Here is a 27,959-nt window from a genome sequence, read left to right as displayed (position 1 = left end):
GAAATGATACATTTCTCCAAATTTGTTTTGATATAGAAACAAACTTGTCTTGTACAGCCCAAGGGTGAGTGCATTTAATTTTTGAGTGAAGACCTGGCATAACGTGTGGGATCTTACCTTGACTTCGATTGAGACAGGAGCCATTTTCAAGACAAAAACACCTACACAACTGTATGAATATTTGACATTTTACCCATTGTATTTAGCTTCAGTAGAAAACCTTCAGATTATTTTGTCTCGAATGAGGGGTGAAAATCAATCAAGGAAGAAAGAAACAATTAAGAACACAAGAGACATTCAATACCACAGGTATTTCACTCGTATTATTAAACTGTATTCACATTACAACATCCACAATGTTCAGCTTGTGACAGGTTCTAATAATCTCAATATATATTTTCTGTATGTTACATTATACCAAGAGGCACTTCCAGTAAGTCTGGCAATAGAGGAGCTACAGTATAGTGTCTAAATTACAAAACAGTAAAAATAAATAATGTTTATCTAAAAGACTTCGGTTGTCGTCTTCATCTTTTTGTCCCTTTTTTTTTGGCTTTGTTTTTGTCTTTTCATTTTTAACCTGTACACAATATAATTTTTGTACAAAATGGAACAAACAATCAGCGATAAAATGAATATTTCACTTTACGAATACTGGTGATTTACACAGTTCCCCTTTCTATAGGTATTGCTACATGTGTTAAGTGCAAGATACAAGTGAGAAGAAAAATAATTATTTTGTCAGTGAAGTGCCGACTATATATATATATATATATAAAAAAGTACAAGTACCACTTCTCTTTCTCAGAGAGGTGTAAAGCTTGTTTGGTTCTCGAGGTGAATGAAACGAGTGGACACGGTTATCAGACGAATGCAGCTGAAGATGAAGGAACGAGGGTTGAACAGGAGATGCAAAGAAATATATCAAAAGATCAGCCTCTTTTTGTCTCTTGTGTCGACATCCGGTAAACCTGACATGCAAGTCGAACTAAAGGATCTGGAATGATGAACCCAGCTACGCTACGCTTTACAAACAAACTAGCAAGTTATCGTGCATTTCTGAAATACCTGCACAGGTTTTTTTAGCCGAACTGTACAGACTGTTATTTATCTCACCTCTTAGGGCATCTACTACGTGTAAAAAAAATGAAATGGGTGAAAATGAAAATTATAAACCCATCCACACCGGTTTTTGAAGACTTGTGCTGCCCATTCTGACTTGAGAATCTGGAATCAGAGTCACCGAACGCAGATGAGAGCTGAAAACCCACGGATGGGAGGCACAGTGGAGCACAGAGCTACTATGCCAACACACGCAATCATGCAGTGCATGCACGAGCGAGCGCGCGCGCGCATCAAACGTGTAGGATTCGCTGGATAATTCCAGCTGTTGTTGAGTCTCTCTGAATACTGTCTGGGTACAAGCAAATCTGGGCATCTTTGATGATTCTGGGTTTGAAACACTTTGAGACATCAATATCAATGACCTTTGATCATCAAAGACTCACAGTAATGTAATTCCCAAAACAGAGCAAAAGTAAGAATGAAAAGGGGCGGAGCTATATTGCATAATGGATTGTTCCATAATGTCACATATTTCTTCGTGAAATTGGGAAATAATGTATTATATTCCTCAGGATTTGATTATAGGTTATGATATTAAGTTGGGAAATATACAGCAAAAACATCAGTATAATTTAACACTTTGATGCATGATGTCCACTACAGTTTAGGGATGCACGATATTGGATTTTGGCCGATATTCGATATGACGATATTTTCAAAATAATTTTGGCCGATACCGATATTGATTTATATACAAATTTTTCGCCTGATATATTTAAACTTTAATTTTACTGAAGAGAAATCCATGTATCTCTTCTATACTGATTCTACCATAAATGTATTATTTTACAAATGTAGACAGACATTCACATCTGAAAAACAGGTCAATTATTTCACTTGGAGAATATCGGTTTGGCTCATCGGCAGAAATATTCATATCGGCCGATACCGATGATGGTCATTTTAAGCTTTTATTGGCCGATACCGATGTTGTGCCGATATTATCTTGCATCCCTGCTACAGTTATTTTCAAGGCGATAACCCTTACCCATAATTCATTGTGACAATCCATTTTTTTATGTTTTATTATGGCAACATTAATTTAAAATGGCAAACTAAAAAAGATCCACCACTTAACAATCATAATCTTTTATTGCAATGCTCCGTAACACTTTAAATGCATTATATTGATAAATAAAAGAGACTAGGAATTATTATATTTTTGTTTTAACAAGTAATTAAAACATTATAGTTTTATTTGTGATTTAATAATTCATGCACCAAAGGGTTAATATATCTGGTTTGGGGTATGATGGGTTATTTAGGGCATTTTATTATTACGATAATTTTATTTTGGGAAATACACAGTGAAGACGCCTGTATAATTTAACAAAATGCAAGATGTCCACTACACTAGTCAGTCATTTTTAAGGTGTTGAATCTTAACCCTTATCCATAATTCATTGTGACAATCCTTTTTATATTTTCTGCTTTATGGCAACCTAAATTAAAAATGGCAAACAAAAGTGATGCACCACATAACAACTACTATCTCTTATTGCAGTGTACTGTAATGCTCTCACAATACGTCATAAGACTGGGAACTAATATTTTTTTTTGTTTTAAAAAAAGTAATAAAAACATGAAGACTATTTTAATTTGTGATTTAATAACTCATGCACCAAAGGGTTAATATCTCTGGCCTGGGGTTACAAATCTACGGCCTAATGCAGAAATATAATATACCCTCTAAAATCGGGGCCATATACAAATAAAAAGCACTCATACTGTCTCGCCACACGTACGCACAAGCACACACGGCCTTTGCATGCTCCTGATGGTGTTTCATAATTTGGGGAGAATGGATTTGAAGTCATATTTGGCACACACACACTTGAGCTGTCTCAGATCTACACAGCAACCAAAAGAAAGTGCAACTGGAAATGCTACCAATCTGCTGTACACATAGGGTCGGTATTGCTTTAATAATTCGCCGGACGGACATCATCGCACCACATTGCCTGATAATAGTAAGGGTTACATTGCATTGCGATCGAAGGGGACGTTTCAAAGATGAGGCGTTGTAATTGGCTCAATTAAATGCAAGAACAGAAGAGGGGAGAATAAGAGCATCTGTAGCTTTGGATGGTACACCGATGACTAGGGATGACGTGATGTACTATTGCACGCCGTATGCATGTGTATATATATATCAAATCACCTGGTTAAACAACGATTGGGCAAAAAGGCCATTGGCGTTTTGAAGAAGTTACAGTTTAAAACACAACTAAAGGTTGCCTTTGTCCACGAGTCAAGATCAGAAAAGATTAGAAAGTTGCAAGAAAGTCTGTAAAAACCAATGACTCTTTAAATACAATTATCCGAAAACAGTCTGATCCTGAGAAACTTAAAATCTCAGTTCATGGAATGCCGAGGGAAAAAGGTGAGGGAAGGGAATGACAAGCCTTCAGAAATGAGACAGTGGCGCAAGCGTTTGCTATAGTGATGTTCTGGAAGGGAAAAAGAAAGAGCAATGGCAGGACAGACATGCAGACACATATCGTATCTTTTCGTAGCCTTTTCACAAATGCATGCTATTTCTGGAGCATCTGCTTTCGAATGCTGCCGATGATGGGATACGCAAACCGGCCAGAGTCACGGTGGATTGGTTTCTCGTTCCTGACTTTGACACTAGGCTCCTTGGAAATGCTTGTTGAGCCTGCAAAACATGTCGCCGCAGAACATTGGGACCCCTGTCGTAGTTTTGGGGGTTAAGGTGCAGCTGGAGAGGGTTTCGCCAGACGGATTTGCAAAACTGACCAACGTAAGTCTAGAAAATATAGGAAACCCCCTGGAGAACTCTATGTCCTGGCCAATTTTAGCATCTAACCTCAATAGTTCACCGCCTGCTCATTGTTACTTCATCCCGAACCACCCCGTCCCACCCTGTTTCCTTTAGGCACATGTTCCCCAAGCATCTACAGTGTTGTGTCTAAGTGATGTGCTGGCAACCATTTCTTAGAAGTCTCGCTTGCCGATAAAAAGCTTTTAGACAACGTCTAAAAAAAGGCAAGTCATTCATTCCGGATCCTCTGTCTCGTCTTCCTCTCGTTTTCCCGTTAGCTCTGCATCGTCTTCTACAGTCCCCACAGTCTCGTCCGCTTCCTCTACAGTCTCACCATCTGTTTCCTCTGTTTCGTGTGTCTCGTCAGGTACAGGACTCTCCTCCTCCTCCGTTGTCTCCTCCTCCTGGTCGTCTGCAGGCTCCTCCTTGCTCCCCGGCTCCTCCTCCTCCTCATCGATGGCTAGGATTGGCTCAGGGGTGTTAGTGAGGCATGTGGACTCCTCCTCTTCTGTCTGACTTTGGGACTCTTCTGCGATCACCTTCTTCCACATCTCGTGGTTCTCCAGCAGGTGATGGGTGATCTGGCAGAACACTTTCCGTCGTTTCTTGGGTGCTGGTTTCTCTACAATAAACCCAGTGAATAAAGAGAGTGCTAATATGTTCTTCAGAATTTGAGCAATGAATCTGAGAAATGTTGTACATAAAAATAAAAAACAACAAACAAATCAGACATGCAATGCGTCTTCATTTCTTACATGCACATTGATCCACATATATAATTCAATTCCAGTTTATTTGCATAGCACTTTTCATGATGCAAAGCGTTGCAAAGCAGCTTTACAGAAATCTGAGTTTTTACATTATATTTAATATTAGTTTTTTATCACAGGTTGATTGCTTCAATGAATCCAAAGACATTTAATCCTATTTATTATCTTATAACATCTTGTATCTTACAGTAACCAGATTTTGAACTTGATCTGCAAAGTTTGAGTAAAAACGTGAACTCACGGGAAAGTTCGGAGCTGGTGGAGGTGTCTTCCTCTGGTGTGTCTTCCTCCTCCTCCTCTTCATCCGTCTCTTCCTCAGCGTTTTCGCACTCTTTGGGCAGAGGGTCGACCCAGTGGCCGGGCATGAGGGCGGCTGAATCGTAAGAGCTGCAGAGAGGCCCGACGATGTGTGTGATGAAGGACTCCTGCAGTTTGGCCAGCTGTGGTGCTGTGCGGTCCATGAAGGGGCTGATGGGAAGGCCCAAACTGGACTCTTCATCACCCTGCAACACCAGAATGAAGAGAAAATGCATATAAACATATAGAAGAAATAAAGAATAATGTTTAAAGGCCCATTCACACCAAGAACTAACTATAAAGATGTCTATATTAGCATCCAGACCAATGCACAATATCATTCTGTTTATTATAATCGCACGCTGCAGTTTTTTCACCTGCTGTTTTAAATGCTCAAGCTCTTTAAAGCAGGATGGATTCTGATTGGCTGTCATGGAAGAAATCCATCTGAAAGATGATAATTGATATTATGGTTATGGTGTGTGGACTCACCTATTCTGCAATATGTAGAACAATTATTAAAACGTTATAGTTATCGTCTTTGATGTGAACACTGTTTTAGGCTTCAAGCACTGGAATGAAACCCCATTTTTATGATCCAATCAATTCCCAATGATCATTTCTAATAGAAAAATCGAATTCTGCCTACATTATAGAAATAAAATGCGTTATAATGTTGTTTCATATTGACTCTAAGTGGAATAATATTTAAAATCATTTTTTGTTGCTGTAACATGGAAACCTATTTCTTACAATTTCATTGTAACTTTTTTCAGAATTCAGAATTGTGAGATGTAAACGCAGAACTGGGAAATAAATGAAGGGTTGTGAGATATAAACTTGTAATTCTGAGAGGAAAAGTCTGAATTATGAGACATAAACCCTCAAAGATGCAATGGCGAGAAAAAAATTCAGAATTATGAGATAAAACTTAACCAATAACCTTATTGAATTTTATTCAGTGGCAGAAAAAAAATTAAGAATTGCTGAAACAAAATCCAAATTAGATGAAAAAAGTTGCAATTACATTTACATGCGATACTCTACAATGACATTTTGGCACTTCTCTACCCTGATATTCTTATATCAGTACCACTACTTATAACTCTTAACATTGTCTATCTTTATTGTATCGAATGCTCTGTCTGTGTTTATTGTGTTGTCTATGGTCACTGAAGTCACTCAATATCTCAGTGCCCTCCATATACGTCTATATCTGTTTGTGTATAGTCCTGATATTGTCACTAGTGGATGCTTTTTATTCAAAGCGACATGCAAATTTAATTATTATAATTTTTTAATCCTGTGGTGTAAACAATCTTCTGAATCCAAATTAAATCAACTGAAACTAACGCTGTCCTTCATCTGCACTCCCTTTTCCAGTTTTATTTGGATGAAGAGCATCATGGGAACTGACTGATGTCACCAGACAGCAAGCATATGAAAAAAAATCTCCTGAAAAAATTCATCCTGAGAAAAGAAATGCATTCAGTGGTTTTGCAAATATGCGCTTCATTTCAATTCAGAAATGCTCTATATAATGCAGATTAATCTGATCTGATTAATGCCTGATTTGAAGCATTTTTGTTCACATTTTTTTTTACTTTTTTGTTTATGCAGCAGCTATTTTATACTCATCTATTACGTTAAACAAATGACGATATTACCAGGCAGGGAACAGTATGCTCAGTATATTCAAGCACACTTGATTGGATTTTTCCAGTTCAGGAGCGAAACACACTTCACAGACATTCGACTGCTATAAAACTAGGTCAGCCTTCCCACGGACGGGGGAAATACTCCCAAACATGGAGATCATTTATTAGATATTACCGTAAGTAATCGGAGATTGAAAGAACATCATACAGTCCGCATGAAAACATATGCTTCGCAGGACCTGGACATTAACAATGACAGCAGCATTACAAACAGGCAAGGTCTCAAGTTGCCATGGCAACAGCGTGATGATGTCATCAGAGGGCAGTGATGTATGTGCGCTGTGTTCTGTCAGGTGCTGCTCAGAAGTGCTGGAGAAATGAATCATTCAAGAAACGGAAAAGGGGAAGGGAAAAACAGGCTCCTCTGAAGCATTTCATTTCTGGTGCTTTTGTAATGCTCTGAAATATGGCCAGGGGTGGTCATGTGACGCTTTGTAGTTCAGAGACATAACTGGGTCATCCTCACAATAATAGACGCAGTGTTTTATTACTCATCACTTGCATCCAAACAAGCCCTTAACTCTTTGAGAAACGCTAACGGAGGAAAGGAGATCATGACTGGTTGAACGAGCACTCATGACTCCACGTCCATTCTCATTCTCTTGGATCTCAGTTCAGCCTTCGACACTATTGACCATGCCCTACTACTTAATCGCCTCGAACATGTATTTGGCTTGTCAGAGACTGTTCTTGACTGGTTCAAGTCCTATTTCACTGACCGTAGCCAATTTGTTTTTATGGGTGGTTATAGGTCCAAGGTTGGTTCTGTTCATACGGGTGTTCCACAAGGTTCAGTCTTGGGTCCTCTACTCTTTAGTATGTACATCTTTCCACTTGGTCAATTACTACAATCTCTAAACCTTAACTATCACTTTTATGCTGATGATACACAGATTTATATCCATACTAGACCGGGTCAGCAAGTGAACGTTGGGCATCTTTCTAACTGTATTGCTGAGATAAAGATTTGGATGTCCAATAATTTTCTGTCTCTAAACGGCTCAAAAACAGAAGTCATGCTCCTTGGATCTCCACATCAACTGCGAAAGGTTGGGTCTCCTACTCTGTCTGTTGATGGCGTTGCACTGGAGTTTAAGTCCAAATTAAAGAATTTGGGTGTCATATTTGACGCCACACTGTCATTTGAGCCTTTTGTCCAGAATACAGTTAAGACATCGTTTTATCACCTCAGAAATATAGCCCGGCTACGTCCTATGTTATCCTTTTCGGTAGCTGAGAAGTTGATTAACTCTTTTGTCTTTTCGCGCATTGACTACTGCAATGGTCTTCTAGCTGGGGTATCTAAATCATCACTGGATAAATTGCAATATCTTCAAAATTCAGCTGCTAGAGTACTATCTGGGGTCAAGACCAGGGACCATATAACTCCAGTCTTGGAGTCCCTGCACTGGCTACCTGTTAGGTACCGTATTGATTTTAAAATCCTTATGCTGGCCTATAAATCTCTGCACAATCTGGCACCTGAGTATTTGACTGACTTATTAATCCCCTACACACCACGTCGCAATCTGCGCTCCTCTCAGAGTGGTCTATTGGTTGTTCCGAAGACACGGCTTCATACGTGGGGTGACCGAGCATTCTCTGTCTATGCTCCTAAGCTCTGGAATTCTCTCCCGGCCGACATCAGGGAAGCACATTCATTAGTGACTTTTAAATCTCTTCTTAAAACATTTTATTTTAGGATTGCTTTTACATGAACTTGATTTTATGCGTTTATTTTCTTGTACTTACATTGTGTTTATTCATTTGGAGTTATGCTTGTATGTAAAGTGCTTTGAGAAAGCTACTTTTAAAGGCGCTATACAAAATAAATATATTATTATTATTATTATTATTATGACGTACCGTAGCGCTCAATCGACAATATTATGCTGATGTTTTAACATGCATCTTACACAACATTTAGCATTTTGTCGAGTGCACTTTGGTCACACTTTATTTTAGGGTCCAATTCTCACTATTAACTATCCATTAACTATGACTTTTGCCTCAATTAACTCCGTATTTTCTGCTTATTAATAGTTTATAAGAGAGTTGTTAAGTTTAGGGTATTGGGTAGGATTATGGATGTCATGCATTATATGAACTTTACAAGCACTAATAAACAGCTAATATGTTAATAATAGACATGCTAATAAGCAACTACTTATTAGTGTGAATTGGACCCTATACGAAAGTGTTAGCATTACTTTATTTCTTAGCATTGTTGTATTGTTTTCCATTACAAATATCTGAAAATTTGATCAGGGTGAATTGCGTTTAAAATCAGTAAAAAAAAACAAAATCGGTCAAAAGGGTAAGAAAATGTTTTGTTTTTCCTTTGATTCAAGTTTATTTTTCTAATCCCACTGAAGTATATTTTTTTCTGCATAAAATCAATTCAGAAGTGTGAGATATAAAACAGAACCGAGAATCTTAACTTATCTGAAAAATGAAGTGAGTAAATATTAAAAATAAATAATAATTATAATAATAAAAAAAATCCATCAATGTGCTCAGAAAAATAAAAAAAATAATATTTTTTTCTCATTTTTTTTTCATTTTTACCTCATTTTTATTCAAAAATTATGATTATTTAATTTGAATTATAATCTCCCCACATTTTTTCAGAAAACAACACTTGAAATATCTTCTGTCATCTACAGTAGGTGCTCAAGTAAATGTATCATATTTTATAAATGTTGAGAAATGTTAAAATGTTGAGATATTAACATGACAAAAATACTAGATTATTTTTATTTTTTTGCACTGTAATAATAAAGTATCAATAAATGAGAGGCGTTTGTATTTGACTTATCTAATGTGACATAATTCTGGGTGATAAAGGACAAGATTTTGTTTTTATATGGACAAGATGAGAGGTTGAAAAGGAATTGCTGGTGTCAGCTGAAAAAAATGTTTTAATTAATTATTATGAACATTTAATTCTTTCCAATAATGTGCTCCAATAAAGTAAACACAGCCAATTGATTTCATGATAACTTTAATTGGCCAAATATCATCCGATTCATTTGGTTTCTCATCACTGAATGGCTTGTTTAGCTTGGTAGTGCTCTCCACTGAAAACATCATTTCCAGCAGACCAGACCACTGTGAAACTTTGCTTACTTTATTGCCCTGCGTTCTCAGTACAGTTGTGTTCCTTCAGCACCGCTCGAGGATGATGTGGACGGTTGCCAGGCAACAGTGTATCCTTGCCATCCTCTCATCCACTCGATGTGAATGACACCGAGATGCTGTAGTTGCTGTGAGGTACATTGCCACAGCCTCTTACTATGAGCGCAAGGTGCGGTTGCCAGGCACTTAGTCATCGTGAGAGCTTCCTGTTTGTCTCTGCTGTGACTGAACAGCTCGAAAATGACTTAGGCGTAAACATGCATCAAAGAGTAGACACTGACCTGTTCATAAAACTCATTGACGATGCCTTCCGTCCACTGCAAATGAAGCTCCTTGCTTTTCAACGGACCGTTTATATCGGCTAACTTAATACACATCTGACAGACTAGCAGACGATCGTTCTCATTAGTCCAATCGATGCTCGAGCATCCATCATCTCCCACCTGCAAACACAAAATACATAAACGAATAAAATGCACGGCATTAGTTGCTCTATATATGTATATCTAATATCAGAGGTGCTCACTTTGGCATTGAATTCAGCCAGGAAGTCGAAGTGTTTCTTGAGGTCGGTGGCCAGGATGGCCTCGATGACCAGGAAGCGAAAGCGTTTGAAGTCCATGTTGTCTAGACTGGCCAAAAAATTGTACTCAGGCCGCGACATGAAGAGATTCCAGGCAGACGCTGCGTGATGGTTCTCCAGCACCGAACGGTCATTATAAAGCACGGCCTTCAGAGACACACACAAGACTTTTATGGGGATTCAGATGTTTCAAGAGCTGTTTTTCAGCATCATTACTCCAGTAGTGTCATTCTAATTGCTGCTCAAGAAACATGATTGTTATGATAAATAAAAAAAAACATTTATGGTCCTTAATATTTATGCAGAAACCATTATATAGTTCCATTCAAATTTTTTTATAGAAATGAATGCTTTTATTCATCAAAATGCATTAATCAAATGTGACAGTAAAGCATTTATAATATTACAGAAGATTCCATTTCAAATAAATGCTGTTCTTTTGAACTGTTTATTCATCAACAAATTATGATTTTTTTTTCCTGAAAAATATGAAGGAGCAAAAACATTTTTTTAACATTGATAATAATAAGAAATATTATTAAAAACTGAGCACCAAATCAGTATATTAGAATGATTTCTGAAGGATCATGTGACACTGAAGACTGGAGTAAAATTCAGATTTGATCACAGAAATAAATACAATTTTAACATCACATAGAAAACTGAATTGTAATAATATTTCACAATTTTACTGTTTTTACTGTATTTTTTTTATAAAATAAATACTACATGTACTATATATATATATATATATATATATATATATATATGTATACATATATATGTATATATGTATATATATATATATATACACACACACACACATATACCAAGTTCTGTCATGAAACTCTAGATGGCGCAGGCTGATTAAATTGTTAGCATTAAATGACTTGTCAGAAGCTCATTGGTTCATTTTGCATACGCAACCAGTGAGCTTGCTGCTTTACAATAAAACAGTTGATTAGCATTCACTTGAGCATTGCAGCACGCTTTCAGAGCTCCTCTGAAATCCTCCACCTTCCCCAGCTCCACCTGTATAGATCTGCTACGGGTTATTTTATATGCTATTTGTGCAGCAGCAGTATGTCCTACAAACTTTACAGTACCATATCGGTTTATGTATTACAATACGAGGAAATAAGCGCTCCCTTGTAAACACTTGAAGAAAAAGCATGCCTTGCAATGAAAGCTGAACATCTGTTTCCTGATGTGGTGTGATGATGGTGTGGTGTGTCACCTGAGGAGCGCTGGTGGCCACCAGGAACGCGTTGGTCCTGCCGGGATGGTCGTAATCATGCATAGCGGCTGCTACGTAGAGCGCCATCAGCTCCAGAGCGGGGATGAGGCCGGACAGACAGCCGTAGCCCTCGTCCTCTACAGGATACGTCCTGGACATCAGGTACTTTGAGTGACTGTGAGCGAGTCCACCGTCAGAGTCTAAAGCCGAGAGAGTGATTTGTTTGAAAGTCAGCTAGGCTTGTTTTTATGTCCTATTGTATGTCCTTATTAATAACCCGTGGTGTAAACTGTAATGAAGTGTGATTGTTACCCGAGTCACTCAGTGATGCCAGTGAAGGTAAACCAGGCACAGGCTGGGTAGTGAGGTACCACACCGCATGGAGGACGTCTGTTGCATGAATCCTGTTGTGATCTGTGAAGGAAGAGCAGGTTTAACACGCTAAACTACCACTAGAGGGAGTGTACGCACCACAAAGAAGCAAAACTGATGATTTAGGGCAAGTTATTCCTCTAGAGGTGAAGCTGTCTGCACACAGCATCTGTTGTACATCATCAGTCATTTCATTGTTAACATATTTCTGTACACATGTCTCCTGCGGCGCAAAGACTCACATGGGATGTCCCTGTATCCGTTCTCCAGAGCGTGGAAATAGTTCATGAACTCCCTCACTGGAATCTTGAACGCCTCGAAGAGTCCCGTATCCACAAACAACCGGTAAGACACCTAAACCAAAAAGAGAAAGAGAGTTTAAAATCCCTAAACCACGTCTGGAATTAAACAAAAGGAATGCAATGGGTTCTCAAAAGGACATTGCATTTGACTATATACAAACAGTTTGAATTCTTCATGTTTGTTCATGTGTTCATTGTGGTTGTGTCAGTCTCCACTAGATGTCAGTGTGTCACCTGGCTGAGGATGCAGCCGCATCTGCCGTTGGTTTTCTCCACCAGACTGAAGATGGGGAAGTTCCAGTTGTTGATCTGACTCATGAGGGGCTCCAGGCCCTCCATCACCAGCGGCTCCGGGGCCAAGATGGGCTTATCCTGCAGAGGAAATGATTTCAGATCATGGACTGTGCCATCTTACAACAAAAAAACCCACTAGACATAACTGGAATTACTAAAAAATATCAAGCGGCACATATGAAACTACTACAGAGAGTAGTTTAAACAGCATAGAACACAAAAAAACCACAGCGAAAACAAATCAAACGCTCAGTGATTGGTTTTGATGACAATTTGATGGTAGTTTAGATCTACAGGAACAAACAAACCCTGAGAACTGCACGTAACGCTTATTTATTTACTAAGCCATTGCCGAATTTTTGTGCATTATGCAGACTGCGTGCATACACTTTACACAGTGTATTTTTACTGTTTGCTGGTCCTCTAACACTGACCAGAAAAAAAAGAGATGAAAGATACAATACAGTAAAAAGTAAATATGCACTATACACCAAACATTCATTTTTTATATTTAACTAAATTTATTTTTTAATTATAATGGTCACATTTCAGCCGTTTAATTATCCTGACCTCAACATTTAGACATATAAAGGTCAAAAACAAACAAACAAACAAACATAATAATACAAAACATTATATGGTATCTAATAGTAATAAAACATCAGCAAATAAAATATTCACACATTTGCTAAATTTAAATAAACATTAATATTTAGCAAAAATATTTAAAATATTTAAAAAATATTTACTAAAAACCTTAATTATATAATTAAAAAATATGAAAATATATATAATTAAAAAAAGAGAAAATGTGATTTATGCATTGATATTTATTGTTTAATAAAATACATCCTCATCCTGGCTCTTTAGACATGAAAACAAAATTTACGCATACAAATATTTAAAGAAAATAAATAATTAAAACAATCGTTTCACAAAGATTAGTTCTGATGTAGTTTTACTGGATCAAAAAAAAAGTAGTGCATGTAAAATATTTACTATGCAACTGATGTATTTTTGTGCATTATACATTTTATGCAACTCTTTATATTGTGTAATTTTACAGCTTGAAGGCAAAAAACAAACAAGCAAAAAAACATCTACCTGCCTAAACTAAATTGCAGTGCTAAAAAATCAATTTCTCCTGCAGAAGCGGTGTTTACCTCTGCTGGGATGAGGGCGGCCAGTGCGAGCGCCGGAGACGGGAACGTCCCGCAGGCTTTCGTGTGACCCTCTCTGTCTTCCTCGTTCTGTGCAAAGTCGCTGCTGTCACTGTGGTTGGTCTCATAGGTGCTGTCATAGTCTGACGACATTATCAGCGGCTCGTCTGCAAGAATATTAAAAACACCTGATTACGCCTCACGTCGTATTTCACGTTTGAGCAGACTGACAGCTCTGAAAGACTCGTAAAGACACCAATTACATATGAACTCAGAGATTCAATCCAGGAGCGAGCTGTGATATCACAGATCGCAACAGCTAAAAGGATAATAAGTGAAATGCATCTAAATGCTAATTCAGAAACGCACATGACGGTGGCGATACCTGACTGTTGGGTTCGATCTCCTGCGTCTATGGATCCGTCCACGTGTCTCAGCTTACCGTACGGTCTTCCACAGCTACAACACATGACAATCCATTCACATCAAATCAATCAAACATACAGTAATCATAGATTAATCCAATTCTAAAATCATTTTCTTCAATGCATAAAATCAAATCACATTCTCTCTTTCTTTCTTTATGTCTTATTTATTCCACGTTTAATTAAAGGTGTTTGCATTTATTTGCGTTTGTGTCGTAGTGTTTTTTTTTTTTGCAGTTTAAAAACAACTTCAACATCAATAATAAAAACAACAGATTACTTTCTCAGTACATCATCCTGGTTTTACTGTGCATGATTGATCAGTTAATTTTATAAAAAATAAAATAAAAAAAGAATAAATAAATAAATGAACATCGCAAATTCCATGAATTTCACTTATATATTTATATGTTTTATTAAAGTTTTTTGCTGTTATTTTCTTTTGTGATGTATTTTAACAACAACAACTAATAATAATAATAATAATTTACTCTTTCAGTACATTCCTGGTCTTAAAGTGCATGATTTATCAGTTAATTTATCATTTAGACTTTATTAACTTTTGGGTTGCAACTACAACTATTAATAATAATAACAATAACAATAAAAACAGCTGGTTGCTTTCATCAAGTTTCATCATTTTCACAATCAATTACGTTTTAATCGCTGGGAACTGAATCAATTCCTGATCTCCCCCTTTCACTCGGAAATAAGTCACATTATGAAAGAAAAATGCTTTGCGAATGCCATTTCATGCTGACTTCGGGAACATTCCTTTAAGAACAAGAAAAAGACACGATCTATCATCGCAGGCACTGGAAGCTGTTCATTACGCTTCATGTTTTTATGCTTCATGAGTTAGGAAACGGCTGAAGCGTGCATACTGTATATATTTCATGATTGCATATTTTTATATTTGGCATTGAAATTGAGAGGCGTCCTCTCCGGGTGACTAACCCCTGATGATGTGTGCTGTACACGTGTGTGTGTGTGTGTGTGTGTGCAGCACCAGCCGTTGTCACTGTTGTTTAGTTGAGCTCTCTGAATTAACGGGCCAGACAGAACCTAATCAAGCTGTTCCTCTGTGCCCAGCATTCATTACAGGCCAAGGGGAAGGTGACCTTGTCCCATCGCCAGGACATTAGTGATCACTGTGACTAAACCCGATAGAGAGAGAGAGAGAGAGAGAGAGAGAGAGGGGAGGCAGATCTGACCGTGTACGTCCATCTGTTAATATTTAGACACAATGTTGGGTATTTTTCACAGTTAATGATCAGTGGTTGTTCAGTAACCACATAATGGCCTGAAGCTGCAGTCGGCTCTTGTACAACATCCAGGGCCACAGGATATGCTCAGATCTTTGAGTGATGAATTGGGCTCGAAATGAATATTAACTAGCTGTCTGTTCTCAAAATTACTCATTAGTAGTCCTCCAAGGAATCCAAACAAGTACAATTCCTAAAAATAATAAAAAAAATCTACACATTTCCCAGTAAACTTAAAATGACTTGCATCGATTTTTCAAGAGTTGTTATTAAAAACAGATATTTACAATTAAATATAAGAAAGTTATTAATATGCAAATATACCTGCATTTGTTTATTGAATATTTTGGGTCATGTAATAAAAAATAATGCTTTAAAAACTGCAAGAAAATTGTTAAAAACAAACACAGAAATGTAAAAATAAATATCTCATGTAAGAGAATTAATGTATGCAAGTATGAAATTACATATTTAAGTCTGTGGACTCTACATCTGCATGTTTATTTAATATTTTGTAAATTATAATAATTCATTTAAGAAAAAATGCAATGAGTATTAAATATCTTGGGTAATGTGATAAAAATAATACTTAAAAAAACTGCAGATTTAAAAAAAAAAAACAAACACAGATATTAAAATAAATATCTCATGTATGAGAATTAACGTTTGCAAATATGAAATTACATATTTAGTCTGTGGACACTACATCTGCATGCTTATTTAATATTTTGTAAATTATAATAATTAATTTAAGAAAAAATGCAATGAATGTTTTTAACCAACATAAAAATTTAAATGAATATTTCAATAATGAGAATTAAAGTATTTATATATATTAAAAAAATGAAATCATAGTTTTGAGGATGATCTAGATAAATATTTGTTTATTAAATATTTTGGGTAAAGTAAAAAAAAAAACACTTAAAAAACTGCAGCAACATTTTTAAAAACACAGATATTAAAATAAATATCTCATGTATGAGAATTAACGTTTGCAAATATGAAATTCATATTTAAGTCTGTGGACAATAAAATGAAATAATGGTTTAGCTGAATATTTGTTTATTAAATATTTTGCAAAATATAATAAAATATAATGTAATACCTTACAGCAAGAATGAATATGAAATAATAATGAGATGACGCGACAACTCCATGTTAATTTATTACATATTTTTGGATAATTTTACAATGCTTTTGGAACCCAAAGCTCTGCTTTAAAGATTAAATGAATTTCCCTCAAAAAAAATCAGTGCACAAACGTGTGAGGCTCAACAGAACGGTGGGGTTTTACCTGCTACAAAGTGACGGCGGCACCCATTGTGCAGTGCTGGAGCTGGGGACGCTCTGACTGTGGGTTAAGGCTTTGTGGGGGCTCTGTGGCGGAGGAAGCTCTGGGTCCGGCAGCTCCACTGAGGGGCTTTTGTTGGTGGGGCTGGTGAGCGGAGAGCCCTGGACTGGAGGAGAGGTGCAGGGTGAAGCCAGAGGTGAGATGTTGGAAGAAGGGCAACCTGTCAGAGAGCAGAGGAATCACACTGGCACTTCCAGAGCCCATTTACCTCCTTTCACTCAACACACACACACACACACAATGCTCTACCTCTTCGGCTCTTGCTATAGATGTGGTTGGCGGCGGAGGAGGCAGCGTATGAAGCAGACATGGACCTGCTCTTGGAAAGCCCGAGCATAACCGAATTGCTCCATGAATCACTGTTCACCAAACTGAAGGAGAGGAGAAAACGCATGATTGATGGTTCATGGTTTTAATGTTGGTTATGTTGTTTAGAGTCCCGTGTAGTGGTATTTTAGTGTGCATACATACACACACACACAGCATAACCTTCTTCCTCTTAAAACTTGTGAATGAGAAAGTTCACAATGCACTTTTTCTGGATCTAAAACGGTCCAAGTGGCTTATTTCTGGAGAGGGGTTTAAACTTGAATTTTCCTGCAAACATAAAAGAAATGGGAGCGAACAGGCCTCCTGCTGTGGGAACACTCTTCAGATATCCATTAAGAAGCTGCGCAAGGAGACCCGCCACTTTAAAACCAGCCTCGACATGGTCATGCAGGCAACCGTGTGACCCTCCATTATTCACCGGGGCTTTTATTTCAAAAGGGCCTGAATCTAAACAGGACCCGGGCTCTCGGGTCTCCAGGAAGCCGCTTTAAACTCCCTGTCTGCACAGAGCAGATGGCTATCTGGATATCAGTATTAATGGGCTGAACTTTAGCTGGTCTGTATAACTCAAGCTGAAATAAGAGGTAGAAAGGTGGAGAAATGCCCAAAGAAGGACATTATACAATTCGAATGAAACATTCAGACGGAGTGAGTAAGGCAGCGTGGAGGAGCTCTGGAAAGTTCAAGCGCTTGACAGCGATCCGCAACAGCTGTGCGAAACACTAACGTACGAGACAATGATGACAAACGAAACTAAATGAGGGCAAACGGATAAAAGGGCTTTCAGATAAATCCTGAGGAACTCTCCGTGGACTCATATTTTCAGAGAGTATGTATTATTGCTTCAAAACACTTCAGGAGTCACATACAGTACAGCGGCCCGGGAAGTATTTGGACAAATAAAATAAAATATCACATCAGGTTAGACTGCACAAGCGTACTTCTCAAACAAAACAATTCATGAATAAGGTGTGTGTCAGGTTTGAAATAATAAACCAACTCTTAAAATGAAGTAACTGGACACTTTTGTGTTTGTGAAGCGTTTCTCTGCTACGACTAAATTAAATGAATGCATTTAGCAGACGCTTTTATTTAAAGCGACTTGCATTGCATTCAGACTAACAATTTTTCCTAACATGTGATCCCCCGGGATTCGAACCCCCAACATTGCGCTTGATAATGCAATGCTCTACCACTTGAGCTACAGGAACACTATAGGACTAATATAGATCTTAGTATAGAATATAGAAGACACTGAACGAAAACGAAGCAAGATGATAAATATTGTGATTCTGCAGCATTTGCTGTGTTCCTGTAGCTCAAGTGGTAGAGCATTGCGATATCAAGCGCAAGGTTGAGGGTTTGATTCCCTGGGAACACGTGATAGGTAAAAATGTATAGCCTGAATGCACTGTAAGTCGCTTTGGAAAAAAAGTGTCTGCTAAATGCATTAATTTATTTGAGATACAGAAATATTTTGCAATGACATTCAGTCATTTCTAAGTGATCTGGGCTGGTCACCAAAAGCATGATGAAGCACTTAAAGCTCGATGCTATCACCATATCAAACCTCTGCAGTGAATCAGCTGCTTATGGAGAAATCTGATGAAGAAACTCATCTACATCTTGGCTTCAAGTTGTGTAAGTTAGGATTGCATCTGGATAAGAACAGGGTGTTTGTTACCTGCTGGAAGGGCCATCATGGGGTGCTTTAATGCTGGCACTGCGGTCCCATCTGACCGGCCCGGGTTCGAGGGTGGGCAGACCGGTGGCTGAGGTGGTGGTGGTCCACGGGGAAGAAATCCGTCTCAAAAGCCCCGGATGCAAACTCCGCTTCAAACGCTGTTATTTAAAGAGAACATACATCAAGTTCAGACTAAAACAATGTTGACAGCGCAGCAAAACACTCAAAATTCTCCGCTAAGGTCAGTTTTGAAGCTTGTCAAAAGTCACATCACCAATTATAATCAATTAACACTGACCCAGACAGAATCAAGCCACATGTGTTTGACAACCCTGAGCCAAATTAACACTTTTTGGCAGTGCGGTCGTTAAACAAAGTGCTTGTTTGGATTAAAGTTGGATTGCATTTTACGTAAATGATGTAAATCTTAGCGAGTGTGTATTTCAAAAGCGAGAACATCTGAGGGCGGCAGATGACAGCGGTCCGTCGGGGAATACTGAGACCTTCCCCCTACTGGAAAAAGGGGAACAGAACAGATGGAAGACCCTGGAGAAATGCATCATCGCATTTCTTATTTACATCACAAGCTGTGAACCAATCAAAAGGCTTGGCTGATGTGGGGTATAAAATGGAATAGATGAATGCACTTAAAGGGACAGAACACTCAAAAAACACCATTCTGGAAATATTTACTCATCCTCAGATAAAAGAAATGCATTGATGTTTGAAACTTACACAAAAATGAATAAAACTATATACTGTAGGCATATCTAAATGAAATATTAAAATTAAAATATAAATAAATATTAAAAAAAAAGTATATATATATAATTCAGAAATAAAACTAATTCAAAATATTAATAAAAAATACATATGCATATTTAAAAAATGAAGTAAAAAAACCACACAGCAGTATAACTAAAAATATAAAACAATTTAAAAATAAAAATTGAAATAATAAAAATTGAGATATACATTAATATAACTAAAATATAAAAATAAAACCCAATTAAAATATTCATAAAACTATAACATAGCACTGGAGTTAAAGAAGAGTTTCATTTCATTATCTTATATTTTATTTCAATGCAATGTAAAAAAAAAAAAACTAAAAAAAAAAACTAAAACGTACATAAATAAATAATAAAAACTATTAAAAAATAACAAACATAAAAAAGATAAAACACATCGACATAACTAATTAAATATAAATTATTATACAATTAAAATCTATATTAATATATTTAAACTATAAAAATAGAATCAGTAATAATAATAATAGCATCCCAATTACACTAAAATAACTGTAAATGATGACTATTTTCAATTTTGAGTGGATCATCCCTTTAAATTCAATGTAATGCAATGCAAGTTACAGTACAGCAAAAATTTAAGTAACTGTCTTATAGCAGGCCAACTAGCGTCATAGTTTGGAGAGAGTGTTTTGCATCTGGTTTAATGACACATTTAATATATTTCAAAGAAACTCCAGAACGCTAACACATCACTTGAACTGCATTGGTTAATGCTTTTATCTGCATTTGCGTATCAAAGTTAAGTATGTTTGCACTGGTGCACAGAAAGTTTGAGAACAGTCAGAGCAGGGAAGAAACTCTCCTGAGAGCAGCATGAATATTTCAGATGCAGTGCAGGGCTCCGGCCCACGTCGAGAAGCAGAGGGCACATCCACACGCCCCAAACCTAATCTCCCAAACGCCCCGAGTGCATGCCCTAGGCAATCTGGGAGACCAGCACTGTCCTATTACAGACAGATGGGGTGAGCGCCGGGGTCAGAAGTCACAAATCGCATGCGTATTTTTAGCTCAGGAAAATTCTCATGCAAACAATCTGTAGCCACAAACATGAAAACATCTGCGCAATACGAGCGCCTGATATTAATTCAGCCGGAGCGACTGTCAGCTGGAGTTGGGAGGAACATGCTTGAGTGGATGTATCAGGCCTCGTGTCTGGGAAGGTGCTCGGGACGTGCGTCTCCTCTCCTGCCGTGGAGTCTCTCTCTAATGCAGACAGGCTGTCAGTGTTGCAGGCGTCTGTGAGCCGAGTCTCGTCCGATCAGGGTTCTGCAGTGTCCGACTGAACCTTGACTCTTCTCCAGCCGGTGTGACAGCTTAGAGATTTGTTTCCTATCACAGTCTAAACTAATCTATACAAGGGAATCTCACCAGACCCGTCAAGAACATGTCTGGATATTCAATTGAATTAAAAATCGATATTTAAGGTGCATTATGCTGCAATTTCAAGATTAAGGATATCAAACCCCCAAATTCTTTACTACAGTATACTGCAAAATCATCACGATTTAAAAACGGTATGGTCTCAATTGGTATGCAGATAACATAATAGGATATATTATTTAAATGATAAAGCAATTATACATTAAGTACTATTTATATATTTTTATTAGTTTCATTTATTAATTATTTTATTAGTATATTTTTATATTTTTTGTTCAGTTTTTTTTTTTTTATAGTTATTATTATTTTTAAAAATGCAATCACTTTTGCATTTATGTGCTTAATTGTCAACCAACATGTGACATTAACACGTCTAATTGTTTTGTTTTATTTACTGGAATGCAAAACAAAAATAAATAAATAAACAAACAAACAAACAAACAAACAAACAAACAAACAAATAAATAAATAAATATATATATATTTAAAAAAACAATTCTACATCATGGCAGTATTTTTTGTGTTGCCTTTATACTGGTTTAGAGAGATTATTAACCTATTATTATTATTATTATTATTACAAAAATTATTTTTATTCAATAAAAAATACTATTACTGCATTAATGTGCTTGGTTGTCATTCAATATTCTAAATAAATACAATTATTAAATATATAAAAAATAAAATATAAAATAAAATAAATAATACTAAAAGAGTCATAATTTTTTCTTTATGCAAAATATATAATATTGTGATACGACCCTTGACAGGTTTCTCATGATTTGCCAAATATCTTCATCAACGCTTTTTACATTTACATGCATGTCCCAAACCTATATGGTTTAAAATGTATTATCTAATAATAGTTCATGCTACCAACACACACAAAAAGCAAAGCAATACACACATCACCCACAGAGCCTCACAACCCTTCATTAAAATGGCATGAGCACATTTTCCAGCAACCACTTAAGCATTTTTGCACAAACTAGCCTCCTGCAGGGAACTCAAATCACACCCTCAGCACAGGCTCACAGCATCAGTCTTCTCAATCATAATCATTTTGTCATTTTGCAGCAAAACACCAGTGATTACAGGTATAAAACAACCCTCAAAAGATGTGAAACTGCAATCTTCTTCAATATTAAAAAAAGAAACATTTTATGACTTTACTTCTCCATGCTTTACTTTTATGTATTGTAGGTAAAATATTTTATATCGGTGCACATAATGCTATAATATGCTATAATACATAACTATATTTATTAGTTTATTTAACAAATTGTAAAAAGTATGCTTTGTCCCAATTAGTTTATACACACACACACACACACACCCTGAGAGTGCAGTGAACCGGTCAGTTCAACAACTTTCCTTTCCTATTAGTTCTTGAATAGATTAGCATTTTAAACATCTGCTCCAAAGGTATGCTCTCGCTCAAAATCCTGAAGTAGGAAAATACTAGAGGAATCGGCCTTTAAATCTTAATAGTACTTTCTAAGGCAGAGAGCTCATGCATGTATAATGCGTTAAAGGTTTCTGACCTACGGTAACTGTGATGCATGTTTACCGGCTCTAGAAATGGACGTCCGATCAGCAGCACTGCAGAAATGTAACACCTTCGGAAAAGTGTTTTTCTTTGTCGAGTTAAAATATACAGGAAAAGTGATTTGGGATTTATGTGGAGAAGTCCTGTTTCCTGCCAAGGCCGAAGCTAAATGTTTCACTGCCAAACTGGACACCCAGACAGACCACAACTATTTGACCTTCTAGGAGATCGTGTCACCATCAGTTGCATTTCATGCCGTTTTTAATTCTGCACGATATTGACACAGCTGCAGCTCTGACAGATAAAACGCTGCTTAAAGAACCAGACTCACTCCTGTTTTTCTTCACACTGCCAAAATATCACATTATGTACGCTTTGGAAAAATCAGAAGGCTGGAGCTCTGAATTCTGTTATCAGAGCGTAGTGCGGGTGTGACCTACATATGGACCAGGTGTAATGAATGAGCTTTAATAAACATCTCTTATGTTGTTCGCTGAGCACTGCAGCACGGGAAAGGCGCTGGAGAGACGGATAGTGACTTTTGCCTCACCTACTCTTTAAGTGCCGGCATGCATTTTTAACTGCAGTGCTGGTGAAACATTAAAAGGCTTCTGTGAGAATGTGCGTCATTGTCTGCTACATTAGAGACCTGCCATGTTGGCGTGAATGAGGAAGGAGCGTGTGTGTGTGTGTGATGAAAAACACAGAGTATTGGCTCTGGAAGTAAACCATTAAACACAATGAAGTCTTTTTTCTTTTGTCTCAAAATCTTCACTGGTTCCACCAAGATTATGCAAGCCATTCATGAATGGCTGCAGCAATGCTAAAAAATAATGTAAAAACACCAAAGCCGGTGAAAAAACATCCATTTTCACAAAGAAAAGCCTAATTGACCTGTCGCTGAGCTCTGTTCTTCACAGGACGTCCCATAGGTATAAACAGCATGATTTTCAGTGACTAGATATTATTCTTAATTGGGGTAGAATTAACTGTGGCACATCAAAGCATTTTATATGAAGTTTATATTAAAAGAAATATATAGATTACTGTACAGTACAGTATTTTACCGACGGAAAAACGGTTGGCGCGCCCGGGCACATGGTCTAAACGGGTTGTCCCTATTCTCTTAATGACCAATGGGTGTTTTTTAGGCGTAACATGCAATAAATCAATCAGAGTCTCAGCTTCCATTCCCTTTAAGAGCAAGTTGCGCTCGTGCCATGATGGATTTGCTATTTACACGGCGGAATTTGGCAAGTGCAAAGACAGAACGCATCTCTGAGATGAAACGGAGCTGCTCGTGTGCGATCAAATAGATTCTAATTCTGATACATGCGATGACTATCCATTATGACGCGTAGGCATTTTTATATTTAATTAGCCTTCAAAAATGCATTGCAATCCTTTAATTTTTTATATTTGGCATGTTTGTGTGCTGCTGTGCGTCTCTGTGTTTAATATGCATCGTGGATGTGCATTGTGTGTCCCGCCTATACTAACACGCTCTTTAAGTAACAAAGAAAAAACATTGCGCCAGACTTTAGACCAGGTTTGAGTTGGTCTAAGGCGCAGTCTATTTTCAGCTCCTTAAAATATCAAGGCGCCTGAACACACCTTTTTTTTTAGACTAGCATGCCCATGGGCACAAATGGGCGCAAATGCATTTGCTAATTAAACGACGTGGCGCTGTATGGGAAAATGTGAACGGCGCCGGACTGAAACTAGCAAACACACTTGCACTGCGCCTTGCGTCGCATTGCGCCGGGTGTATGATTGGGCCCACAGACTTCCATGCAACTCTATTATTAAAGTGCAAAAGCTTGTCTAATAATACATTGCAAAAATTAATTTTCAAAGGTGTAAATAAAACAAAGATTACTGGAGTATGTTTCACAAGAAAATACTATTTCAGTCTTTCTGCTTCAGAATTTCATAATTTATTTAAAGTGTTACTTGATACTTATTTGTAATTAATTATACAATTTCTTATTTATGAGTGAAAACCATTCCTATAATATTTTTTCAGTGCAAAAATGAATACACGATTTCATTAACTTTATCCATAGAGAAAAAAAAATTCAAATTATGTAATCAAAATCAGCCTCCAGTATGATTACTTTTTGCAATAAACTCAAAATGTATTGTAAATTCAGTTCAATAGACTCGTGTTGTACAATTATTTATGATTCAGTTACATAATTTGCAATAATTCATGGGATCTGTAGTTAATTTTTTCATTTAAAATAAAAAACTACACTGTTAGGAGCACTATGCCTCAAATCTAACATTCATCTCAGAGTTTCTAGAATAGGTTCATGGCTAAAATATTTTATTGAGTCAGCATTAAATGAAAGTTCACCCTATCTATTGAAAAAAATGCAAGTTTATAGATCTTATTGTTAACACTTCTTTTGCATAAATGTTTAATTTTACTGAAAATTAAAAGACTGGCAAGAGCAGATTCCAAATCTTCAATACTTATCTTGCTACATCTGTCCACTGCTTTTGACTTGTTTAACCACCAGATCCTCCTGTCAACTCTATAGGCAAAGGGCATATCAGGAACCGCATTACAGTGGTTTGAGTCTTACCTCTCAGATAGATCCTTCAAGGTATCTTGAAGAGGTGAGGTGTCCAAGTCACAACATCTAACTACTGGGGTGCCTCAGGGCTCGGTTCTTGGACCACTTCTCTTCTCTGTCTACATGGCATCACTAGGTTCTGTCATTCAGGAACATGGCTTTTCATATCATTGCTATGCTGATGACACTCAACCATACCTCTCAATTCAATCCTGATGATACAACGACAGCAGATCCATCTCAGCTTGTCTAATAGACATTTCTTGCTGGATGAAGGACCATCACCTTCAACTCAACCTTGCCAAGACAGAATTGTTTGTGGTTCCATTAAACCCATCGTTTCATTAAAATTTCACCATCCAGTTAGGCACATAAACCCTAACTCCTTCAAAAACAACCAGAAACCTTGGAGTTATGATTGATGATCAGCTGACCAGTTCGGCAGATTTGATGTTTTCAACATCAAGAAGATCATGTCATTTCTTTCGGAACGTGCTGCACAACTCCTTGTTCAAGCTCTTGTTCTGTCCAGGCTGGACTACTGCAATGCTCTCTTGGCAGGTCTTCCAGACACTTCTATCAAACCTTTACAATTAATCCAGAATGCAGCAGCAAGATAAATTTTTAATGAGCCAAAAAAAGAATGTGCGTCACACCTCTGTTTATAAATTTGCATTGGCCACCAATAGCTGCTTGCATAAACTCCAAGGCATTAATATTTGCCTACAAAACCACCACTGGCTCTGCACCCCTTAACCTAAATTCAATACTTCAGAGTTATGTGCCCTCTAGAGACCTGTGTTCTGCACATGGAACATTGCTTTATTGTGCCATCCCAAAGAGGCACAAAATCACTTTCACAGACTTTTAAATTAAATGTTCCCCCTTTGTGGAATGATCTGCCCAAATCAATCCGAGCAGCTGAGTCCTTAGCAGTCTTCAAGAATTGGCTAAAAACAGATTTCTTGCATCTTTATTTGCCACTCTAAAAATCCAATCAACAACCAATGCATAGAACCAATTCCCTCCACTATTTGCTGTTTTCAAAAATTCTGGAAATGGAATGGAAATGGCAAATGCTGCAAAGGTCAGTTATATTTTAAGGCATGGCTTAGCAAAGTTCTGCTCCTGAGAGGGTGTGGCATTAAACATTGAGATGGTCAGGCTCTGTACTTTCTCTGGTGCTTCTATCACACTTCAACATCCAATCAACAACCACTGCATAGAACCAAGTCCTGCCCACCTGTTCTTTTTCAATAATCCAATTAATAATTTAATGTCAATAAACACAGATGTACATCACAATATGGAAGAAAGAAACTGTGACTACTTTAAAAATCTTAAAAAAATTTTTTTTTTTTAAAACTGGGTGGAGCCACAATAGATGCAAAGGACAGATTGGTAAATCATGTTGTAAAGGAGGGGCTTTGCAAAGGGCCAATAACCAATTAAATTCCAGCACCTTAAAGAGTTGGCCTTACCTACGGGATGACCAGCCTCTCTCCTTTCTCTGGCACCTCCTCTCACATCTCAACATCCAATCAACAACTAACTGTAACCAAGTCCCGCCCAACGATTCCTATGTTGTTAATTCAAATATATGTCACAATATGGAAAAAAATAATCTTTCGCTACTAAAAGAACAGAAATGTAAAAAGTGGCTGATGTCACGACAGCTGCGAATCTTAGATTGGTCAATAATTTTTTAAGCCGGGGCTTAGGAACATCCAATCAATGACTGAAGAATAGAATCAAGTCGAGCCTATTTTATTTTCTTTCAAGATAATTTGGTAAAATCGAACGTCACACAATACATATTTCGCACTATTAAAAAAAAGAAATTAACGAAATGTATGGAAATGGAAAAAAGTGGGTGGGACCACAACAGCTGCAAAGATCAGTTGTATTTTTAAGGCGGGGCTTAGCATAGGGCCTGGGTGGGTGTGGCTTTACCTTTGAGATGGCCAGCCTCTCTCCTTTCTCCGGCATTTCCTCTGAGTCGGAGCAGGCGTGTCCATCGCTGAAGGCCAGCAGGGGGCTCAAGCGCGGCCGGTGGTGCAGCGGCTGGAAGGTGAACTGGGTGCTGAGCAGGTTACTGACGGCCCGCAGGGTGCTGCAGGTGTTCGGCGGGAGGGAGGGGTCAGCCAGCAGATCTGAGATCAGTCCGTGGGCCTCGCCCATCACCGCGATGTCCACCGTCACACTGGTGCCCGAAGACTGAACGAGAGAGATAAGAAGTTGGCGTAAGGGAGAGATAGAGTTAAAAGCACAGGTAGCGCGAGAGAAACAGACAAAGGGGGAGAGAGAAAAAGCAGCGTTAGTTCATCTGCACCTCAGTGGTGACGCGATGCAGGGCTGACGTAATGGCACACTGACGCAGAGAGTGACGCCGTACTGCTACACACAGGGGAACGAGAGACACACAGAGAACGAGAGAGGGAGAGATTTCGAGGGCAAGAGAGAAGGAGGTCACGAGAAGTACAGAAAGAGGACAGAGTTATAACACGTCTCACACTCTATCTTTCCTCAAAAACGGCCACGGGATACAGTGTTCACACACACGCACGAGGGAGAAAGAGAGAGAGACATCAAAAGCAGATGAAGGACTGACACATACAGAGAATAACTAATGGAGGAAGGAAAAACTGACTTGCATTAGGCCTGATGGCTGCTCGTATCGGGCCGCGTGGACGTCATTGTTCGAGAAAGAGAGAGAGTGAGAGAGAGAGAGAGATCTTAAAAACTCAGAAGATCTTCAAGACAGGCGGCATCTGCCGGGGCGTATGTTCAGATGCCA

General features: G+C 37.7%; 1 protein-coding gene across 4 annotated transcripts in view; it reads right to left on the bottom strand.

The window, feature by feature from the left end:
- Positions 1–292: 292 nt before the first annotated feature.
- Positions 293–27,959, bottom strand: part of pde3a (phosphodiesterase 3A, cGMP-inhibited) — a 92,066-nt gene continuing 64,399 nt past the window's right edge. Inside the window, exons 3-17 of one of the 4 annotated variants that reach the window (XM_052583945.1) lie at positions 27,813–27,830; positions 27,116–27,379; positions 18,837–18,994; positions 17,072–17,193; positions 16,766–16,928; positions 14,167–14,240; positions 13,785–13,948; positions 12,562–12,699; positions 12,268–12,379; positions 11,966–12,067; positions 11,654–11,853; positions 10,360–10,563; positions 10,115–10,276; positions 4,922–5,183; positions 293–4,532 (exon numbers count right to left, since the gene is read on the bottom strand). In XM_052583945.1, coding sequence (XP_052439905.1) covers positions 4,144–4,532; positions 4,922–5,183; positions 10,115–10,276; positions 10,360–10,563; positions 11,654–11,853; positions 11,966–12,067; positions 12,268–12,379; positions 12,562–12,699; positions 13,785–13,948; positions 14,167–14,240; positions 16,766–16,928; positions 17,072–17,193; positions 18,837–18,994; positions 27,116–27,379; positions 27,813–27,830 — 2,532 coding nt within the window. In that variant the 3' untranslated portion in view covers positions 293–4,143. Of the gene's footprint in view, positions 4,533–4,921; positions 5,184–10,114; positions 10,277–10,359; positions 10,564–11,653; positions 11,854–11,965; positions 12,068–12,267; positions 12,380–12,561; positions 12,700–13,784; positions 13,949–14,166; positions 14,241–16,765; positions 16,983–17,071; positions 17,194–18,836; positions 18,995–27,115; positions 27,380–27,812; positions 27,831–27,959 lie in introns of all 4 variants that reach the window. The other 3 variants (XM_052583927.1, XM_052583937.1, XM_052583952.1) reach the window with 3 other exon arrangements.

Source organism: Carassius gibelio, chromosome A4, assembly GCF_023724105.1.
Source record: "Carassius gibelio isolate Cgi1373 ecotype wild population from Czech Republic chromosome A4, carGib1.2-hapl.c, whole genome shotgun sequence".
Lineage (NCBI taxonomy): Eukaryota > Metazoa > Chordata > Actinopteri > Cypriniformes > Cyprinidae > Carassius > Carassius gibelio.
The sequence above is the reverse complement of the archived record's forward strand: the minus strand, read 5'-3'. Positions and strand labels throughout refer to the sequence as shown.